This window comes from Semicossyphus pulcher, unplaced genomic scaffold (assembly GCF_022749685.1).
Source record: "Semicossyphus pulcher isolate SPU_LCO1_2020_fin unplaced genomic scaffold, fSemPul1.0.p SCAF_23, whole genome shotgun sequence".
Lineage (NCBI taxonomy): Eukaryota > Metazoa > Chordata > Actinopteri > Labriformes > Labridae > Semicossyphus > Semicossyphus pulcher.
Window position 1 is genome coordinate 4,544,833 of NW_027211697.1, and position 9,093 is coordinate 4,553,925.

The 9,093-nt window shown below is 36.6% G+C and overlaps 2 protein-coding genes across 2 annotated transcripts; one reads left to right on the forward strand and one right to left on the reverse strand.

Moving 5' to 3' along the window:
- Window positions 1-152: 152 nt before the first annotated feature.
- elof1 (elongation factor 1) lies at window positions 153-2,888 on the reverse strand. The gene is made up of 4 exons (XM_069674418.1): window positions 2,842-2,888; window positions 1,993-2,122; window positions 1,845-1,915; window positions 153-929 (listed from the first exon to the last, which is right to left on the reverse strand). Exons 2-4 carry the CDS (start codon window positions 2,106-2,108, stop codon window positions 865-867), a joined length of 252 nt encoding a protein of 83 aa, XP_069530519.1. The 5' UTR covers window positions 2,109-2,122; window positions 2,842-2,888; the 3' UTR covers window positions 153-864.
- A 1,826-nt stretch (window positions 2,889-4,714) lies between these two features.
- tmem205 (transmembrane protein 205) lies at window positions 4,715-7,227 on the forward strand. Its single transcript, XM_069674655.1, has 4 exons — window positions 4,715-4,802; window positions 5,854-5,962; window positions 6,060-6,223; window positions 6,336-7,227. Exons 2-4 carry the CDS (start codon window positions 5,863-5,865, stop codon window positions 6,636-6,638), a joined length of 567 nt encoding a protein of 188 aa, XP_069530756.1. The 5' UTR covers window positions 4,715-4,802; window positions 5,854-5,862; the 3' UTR covers window positions 6,639-7,227.
- The last annotated feature ends 1,866 nt before the right edge of the window (window positions 7,228-9,093 follow it).

Here is a 9,093-nt window from a genome sequence, read left to right on the forward strand (position 1 = left end):
ACAGTGTTTATTTATCGTCTTCCCTGTGATATCTAAAACGGCCACAAAGTCGAGTAATTGTGTAGTAACGATTCACCTGGATGTGTTGGCCCCCCCCTTTCACAAAACATGACATTTGTGCAATAAAACACTTGAAAAAATATGATGCAGATTTAATTTTTCCATTACAATCATTTCTTAAAAAACAGTGGATGTGAAATACAAAGGAGTAGTGTAATAAAAATGACATAATTGTGATTTAAAGTAAGACAATCTAACAGTACAAATATAAACTGGTACAAAACAACTTAAAACTTGTAAGATTTGGCCGTTCAAAAAAATTGTAATCCAACAAAATGTTTCAGTGCATTAGAGAGAGACAGGGTTGAAAACTTAAACAGGACTTCAACAGAAGTGACACATGTAGGTGTCATACTACAAAATACAACTCAACATAATAACCTTAAGATAAGGAAATAATTATACTGTATCCTCAATCATACAATACTGATGGAGGACATGGAATGTCTAAAATATGTGGAAATATCGGTCAGAAAACATTTAAAACTTAATTAACAGACACATTTCTCAAAAACAAAAACACAATTATTATCTAATCATTGAAAAATTAAAAGTAATGCTGACAAAACAACATGGCAACACTCTGGCCCAGCCAGAGAGCGTGTCATGCTCCGCATGTCACATTGTAGACAAGTAAAACTATTCATGTCACACACTAACAGTAAGAATATAATGCTTCTATTGATTGTGAAAGTTTAACTACATTGTGCTAGCTGAACAGTACCTAAGTTTACAGACCAACAAAAGGGATTAAATGTAAGTCAGTGAGAGGAGAGACACACAGTGAGTCACAGGAAAACATGACTATTGATTGGCTGCTTCACAGGCATCGATCCAATCGCTGTAAACATCCACTGGCTCGGACAGATCTGTTTAAAGGTTGAGGTTTGCAACTGAAGAAAAACAAGACACACATACACAAAACCAACCTCTATGCTATCCTCCACATCCTCTTAAATGTTTTGCTAATTGAAAGTTTTGGGAATTTGTTCATCTGCTTTTGCATCCTTTAATTTCATTACAGTAGGCACTGTGATAAACTATCCTGATATGTGTGTGCTTTTTTTCCCCATTCAGATCAGTGCAGTAGTCCATGAAAAAAATCTGAGTGAAAAATATTAATTTTTTTAAATATTTGTATTTTGATTAATGTATATATATATTTTAATTATCAATCAATCAATCAATCAATCAAATTTTATTTGTAGAGCGCCAAATCATGACCAGAGTTATCTCGAGACACTTTACAGAAAGAGCAGGTCTAGACCGACTCTTTGTTAATTATTATTAATATTAAGAATATCAAAACCAAAAACAAATCACTGGTTCCTGGCCTTTTTATACGACTTTTTACAGAATTTAATCATATAAGACTTTGATAAATGGTATATGGACTGTACTTGTATAGCGCTTTTCTAGTCTTTGCGAAAACTCAAAGCTGCTTTTACACTACATATTGCATTCACCCATTCACACACACATTCCTACACTGATGGCAGAGGCTGCTACGTAAAGTGCCCAACTGTCAATCAGTTATCACATTCTTACCCTTTGGCTACGCCACCGGGAGCAATTTGGGGTTCAGTGTCTTGCCCAAGGACACTTCGACATGTAGCCTGAGGGAGCTGGGGATCGAACCTCCTGAACCTGAAAGACGACCGACTCTACCACTGAGCCACAGCCGCCCCTTTGAGATACTTGTCAACCTAACACACAAGAACGGACCCAAAATGAACCCTCATTTGACCATATATGATGAAATGTTTTGTTGGTTAAAAGGATACAGGTTATAGGAGTCTGGAACTCCTCCAAGCACACGCTGCATGATATAATCCCTGTGTTGCGGGTTCGTTCCCTGGAAAACAGTTAGTATTGTTGTTACAATGTTCATGATGGACTCTTTGTATTTCTGAAGCATTAAGAGGTACTTACATTTTGACATCACAGGATTTTTCATGGTTACAGAACGGGCAAGTGAACTGGACGTCCAGGTTACCCGTCATTTTTTTCTTGGGAGGTGGCTTTCTCTTCGACTTTCTGCGCCCCATTTGTAATGTTGTATCTGAGATAAAAGAAAATAATGATTTTTTTCCCTTTCATCATAGCATATTACCACATATTTTTGTAGTCAATTTAATTTTAAACTTTTTGACACAAGGATACCAAAGCACCATACACGTGTTGAAAAATGGGTTGTATTTGAGCCACGGTAATTAGTCACTTTATACCTCTTTGCAACCATATATCCTTACATACCTTAACAACAGAAACTATTTTAGGCAAACACCTAACCAACATCTATTACGTAAACTAGATTAAGTCCACTTGGAAGACAAAAAGTTCCATGTGTATTCATCAGTAATAGCTTGCTATTCCAGCTCACCTGGCTCATAGATAGGTGGAATAATTAGATCAAAACTAAGATGCTCCTGTGATAACATCTTATATATTTCTCGTGGATAGTAATCAACGTTGCGTCCAACATAATAATAAGATTTTTTTTTTAATCACAGCCATATTTACATAGGCAAGTCAAATGTAATGCTAAACCGATTCCGACACTTGCACTGAGGCGCCAAAAAGCTAACACTACATGCTAGCAAGCTAAATTGCTAACAGCTGCAAGCCTTTGGCCAGAGGACCGTATTAGATAAAATGCTTCATACAAAAACAACTTTTGCAGTAAACGTCAAAATAGAATTGAGTGTTTCATCCTTAATACGTTGCATTCTTGTGTTTATTTTAGCATTTGTGTTATGAGGTGCCGATTATCTGTCTTACCAAAGGGATGTTTTGCAGCGGAGGATGCTGTGTATTCAACTAGATCCGGATGCAGCGTCTGTCTAGGGCCGCTTCTGATTGGTTGGTTGGGATTTGTTTTCGGTTTGTGATTGGCTCATTAGTAGAGACTGACAGAATTGTGTCCAATAGCGAATCTCCTATTCATGGTGAAAACACTCCATCAGTGATGGTGCAACAAAACATCCTTCAAAATATCCTTTACCTTAACCAAAATAGAAAAGAGATATTACACATTGCGAGTTACTAACTTAAAGATGAAAAACAATGTGTTTAATAAAGGATGAACAATAAAGATCTGAGACAAGAACGAAAAACATATATGCCTATTAAGGATTTTAAAAATGATAAAGAGATGTTAGCTGTAGGTGAAGTTTTGAGAGGATCTCATTTGATCTCGATGTCCAGACTAAATTAAATATCCACTGCAAATAAATGTATGGAAATGTGTGTAGACTTATTAATAGCCTAAAACCTCTGGAATATTTCCCCCTTAGTCAGAGGATGAAGCCATAAGTAACAGGGTAAGTGAGGTCATTGTAAATTGTTCATAACTTCAGGGTTTGGATTATACAGATACAGATAACAATATTTGATGAGGATTTTCATGACAAGAGAAACTTTTTGAGAGGCAAATACATGTAAGAGGGCTCTTTGCTTTCATGGTATTGTTATACATTCTTACTTACTTAGAAAAGGGAGACATTTCCAACAGTAGTGGGCATTATTCAAAATAAAAAAAAATCATTGTTCTGATGTTTTTTTCCTTTTAAAAAGCAATGTAAATCATTGTAAACTGAGGTGAGTTACCATAAAAGTGTCATAAAAAGTAAAAAGTAATTATGTTCAAATATATTATTTTTGTACATAATTGAGGACAGAAAAGGTGTATTTTGGTAGACTATACCTAAACCATGTCCTGTGGTACAGCTAGCTTGTGATATAGCAAACAATAGCACACGTTTGCTGCTGTGGCATGACATCTTAAACAGAGAGAATGAAGTAGAAGCAAAAACTGTTACAGGATGTCCCACTCTCAAGTGGTGTTCTTACATAGTGCAGTATAAGATACATGTCAAAAACATAAGTATCAAGTATGATGTATAGTTAAACCTTTAAATGGCTAGCTCTGTAAAGAGACCAAGATACATACAAAATTGAATTTAAAATATTCATAATAATTTCTGTCACTTTTGTGACATTATTATTTTTTCTGTTTGTTTCCACCGCAACTGTCTTATGAACTTTAGATTTGTCCCACAACTTTTAAAAAATTATTTAGAACAAGGTAAGGGAACTGACATAAAAATCTAAAGCTTGTTAACAAATGCCATCTACGCTTCATACAACACCTGGTCAGTCTGTGTCATAATAAAAATCCTAAGTGTGTTGAAATAGGAAAGGGTTGTTTTATTTGAATTGAAATCACCTTTTATTTACTAAGAATGGCATAATATTATTTCTTCTCTAGCTGCACTTCAAACTGTGATACAAGCTAATTTTCACCATAGAGGGACTCCCTACTCTATCCTCTAGTACTGGCCTTCGCCCGGACTTGGTCGTCATTAAAACTGCAATCATCTGTTATTGTTGGTCATATTGTAAATAATTGAATAACATATTTGGGTAGAAAACTAAACAGAGGGTTAAACTATTATAATTCTATTCAAAGGACTTGGTCGTCATTAAAACTGTAATCATCTGTTATTCTTGGTCATTTTGTGAATAATTGAATAACATATTTGGGTAGAAAACTAAACTAAACAGAGAGATAAAATATTTTAATTCTATGCAAAGAACATTCCACCTCGCCTGGAGGGGCGGGGCTTTAACCATAACTATATGCGTAGGAAGTGGCCCGGTTGAACCTTAGACCACACTAACATTAGGCTATTCATTTGTACGTGGAATTTCTAACCAGGAACCAGGAAAGGGACATCAATGTAAGTGCATGCCTGTGTAACATAGTAGTTGTGTTAAATGTAAAATGAAGCAAGTGACGCTGTCGACATAAAACTTGTGTAACTCTCCTCTAGCTCAGAGGCTAAAGCTGGTTAGCATATCAGTTACAAGCTAAAACGCTGTTTAATTTACCTAAAGACATAGTACAGGTCACCTGCTTGTTTTTCATGCATTTCTCTTTATTGCCACACATTGATAAATAGTTGCTTATGGATGAATTTGAATTGTGACGGACATGAACAAATGTGTTTTCTCTGCTCTGCCTGTTATCTCATTCTGGGGACATATCAGGTCTGCTGCACATGTGAAGTAACAGGCTCAAAAGGTGCTCAACATCTTTATCTCTGTGGCCATGTTTTTTAATCCAAATGATGTGTTTAAGGTCCTGGAGACTTACAGCTCAAAAAACACACTTAACATTAATTTTATCAGTTTGATACTTTACGACTTTTTGCATAGTGGCATGATTTTGAAATGATGACGTTTCAGAAGTTTTAACATGATTTCAGCTTGAAGCCTTACAGCCCTGAGATGTATCATAATGCATCTAATTCTCATGCCCCTATCAACATGTAAAACACAAACACATCTTTTTGATTAGTCATAAAAAAATATGGTGAATATTGGTCTATTTAGTCAATTATTTTTCCGTTTTTTGACAACTTCATCCGAAATGCAAGCCCCAATGGCCCCTACAATTTAAAGATAGAAAACAACAAGAGGCCATAAAGATAGCAATTGGAATAAAACATGTGCAGCATTGCAGAACATCAATATGAATATGCAAATAAGCAATAGGATATGAATAAAATCTGTATGTAAAAAATTTTAGGACGTAGTTACAATTAAGTAAAATGGCTATCATACATAGAACACATAAGTCATACGGCAGAGTTGGAAAACACAACTATAGAAGTTCATAGTATATACCATCATAGTATATCATACCATACGCACCCAAGCCATGCATGCTAAGTACATATGTATGTATGTATGTATATATATATATGTATATATGTATGTATTTTGCAGAGTGACACAATGGCGACAGAGGGGGAGCCCACAGACTTGGTCAAAGTGCTACACCTTCTGATACTCTCTTTCTCCTGGGGCATGCAGGTCTGGGTTTCTTTCATAGCAGGTAAGAGGCGCACAAACAGTCATGGCTGCAACACAAAAATACCCATTTCAGCTGTATATTCTGATTTCTGACCCCTTTTCAAACTCTTGCTTTGCAGGTTTTGCATTGGTGTGGCAGGTAACTCTGCACACCTTTGGCCTGGTGCAGAGTAAGCTGTTCCCTATATATTTTTATTGTCTGATGGGGAGCAGTGGTGTCAGCCTGGCTCTGTATGCTGTTTACCACCCCAGAGAGCTGCTGGACTGGCATGAAAGCTTACAGGTCAAACATCACACCTTCAATGACAATTTTAGATAGTAAATGTAATCACAAAATTGTCAAGTAAATGGTCACCATGTTATCTTTCAGTAAGGTATTTCCTCTTGTCTTTCAGATGGGTCTGTACTTTGTAGCTCTGGTCATGGCCGGTCTGAACGCCAGGTGGTTTGGCCCAGCGGCCACTGAGGTGATGTTCCAAATAAGGGAAGTGGAGAAGGAGCATGGCCTGGGGAATCAGATTGGCATTGGCAGCCAGAGAGAGGCATATGCTAAGCTCAAAGAGCAGGACCCCAAGTACAGAGCTTACAAGAGAACATTTGGCCGCTACCACGGGCTGTCTAACCTCTGCAATCTGATTGGGTTTATCTGCACCACAATTAATTTGATCTACACAGCTTTGAATTTATCCACAATTTAGAGAAGAATATGTTTCATTTCTGAAAAAATATCTCACTGTTTATTTCAGTGTTTTGTTTTATATGATGCAGCAAATCGTAAAGGTTAGTGTTTATGGACGTTAATATGTCCATTAAATAGAATGTGAGTGACATTATGAGATTTTGCATCTCATTTTTAGCAGTGAAGCTGCTGCTGTTTTAAGTGTCCTAATGAAGGAGGATGCTTTTGTTGCCTTTGAGCTTTTCAAAAAAACTCAACATTAATGTCACTTTTGCACTTTTTCCTGTCAGTCAGTTTCTAATTAATGCTGTCTCAAAAAATAGGATGCTGTTTTGGTAATTTTTGTTATTATATGGCTCGTGTTTAAAATGACCCCTTTTTATAAAAAAACAAAGACAAAATTCAAACACCAAACCATGGCTGTTGTTCGGCAGTGTACTTGCATTCCCAGCAGGGGGCGATGTTTGGACATGAGTGTATTCAGGGAAAGTTGTTGCTCCATTGCTAAGCACAGCATAGATATTGTAATGTATATTCAATTTGTGAATACTGTTGAATTAACTCTGTGATTGGGTGATTAAACTGTGTGTTGTTTGTGTGGTGCGACACTTAAATCTGTCTTTGTGTCCTTGTGTTTCTTTTTTTGCTCTAAAAATATAACTTCTTTTATTGATTTGGAAACAAACTATCTGTATTCCTTATAGATCCACACTTATGATTGAACACAGACCAAACAGCTGGTGCCTGCATTTGGAATAGGCAGGTTTTAATTTAGTTACCTGTGACGCACATCAGGTTTGGAGAGGACCGGCCTTGAATGCAGAGAACAGTGCTGTGCTGGCCAGCTCCAGGCTGAGAGAGGCTCTGTCCTTGTTACAGCTCCAATATTAGCGCTAATGGATTATAATGGAGTCATTTCAATATATAAAGCAAGGACTGAAAGTAAAAGGATGAGGTTTTCTAAATGTAATTTATGATGGCTTTTTAAAGATATGTATACTCTGTTTCTGTGATCAAGAATTAGGTAACCATTAATTGATGCTTGTCTTAATTTTCTTGCTTTTTTAGTTCATAGATATAAAGTAAGGAAGAAACCATCAGAATTAACTGTTTGCTTTGTTAATGTCAGTTTGGAAAAATGCATAAGGAAGTTAGTCGTGATTAAAGAGGTGAGATATAATCAGGGAATGCACTGGGTCTGTAGCTGTCCTGTCAAGTTGCTCATTATCAGGAAATAAACCCCATTTAACCAAAGAACAAGTTTATCCACTCATCTCTTCATGGCACGACTTGGGAGAGATTTCAAGTGAAATATACGTTCTACCAGCTACTTATAAAACAACAGTGTATTGCAATGTGTGTATCACAGCCAGACATGAAGAACATTCTCAGTGTTTAAACATTCCTGAATTCTGATTGTGCAAAGAAAACATGAGGAAGTAAGGAAACAAAAGGAAGTGTTGAGAACATGCAGCAGACAAGTTCCACCATCCTCTCTCATTCCTGACCAACACAAGGAAATGAATTAGAGTCACTACTGCAGTCACGAACTGAGCATAGACTGCTGCAAGTTCAGGGACCATAATTAGAAAGTCCAATAACACTGCAGAGCAGCCCTGCAGTAGTATGCCGTGTTAAATTAATTATGAGCCTGGGATTCTGAATCAGCTTTCTTTAGTCTTCTTTAATGTGGAGATTTAGCCCTAATTTGCAGCTGTCTGATCTCAGATATAGTCATAGATATACATCCTAACCCTTACATGTGCAGTTTAAACAATAATAAATTAGAAAAATTTGAAATTAGCTTTTAAAAAAAAAAACTAGACAGCCCAGTTTGACTAAAACATTAACCACAGACAGGCACTCAACCTTCTTGCTGCCTCTACCAAAAGAATAAGATAAAACTATTTTGAAACTCATAAAGATACAAACTCAGTGAGATCTGCACCCATGAAGACATTGTATTCGAACACTATATACTGTAGGAGAGATGAATACTATAACTCATAACTGAAAACAACACTAAACATTTGGTAGGAGTAGTATAAAGGAGGGAAATACACTGAGCTAGAAAGAGAGAGAGGGATGTTCCAATACCCCCCCCCATAGCTGATATTTAGCTATCTTTAGTATAACACTTGCAGTGCACTCCTCTTGTTTGCTGTTCTCACATAACCTGAACCTGCTTCTCCACTGCTCAAAAACAGTAGATGATAGTGGCAGTCATGATTTATTTTATTGCTGTGTTGGCTACTGTTTTGTAGAAGAACAAACAAGTTGAATTATGGGAAGGGCAATGATTTACAGTATGTGACCGATTGGCATACTTGCTCATAGCCTAGCTGAGGTCGCATTTGAGCTGTATCAGAGGCATTTGCGGTATAGTGTCGCTTTTGTAAAACTTATAGATGCAATGCAATAATTCTGGTACCAATCCTACCCAGGACATATTTTATGAGTTGAGTGCTCTCTTT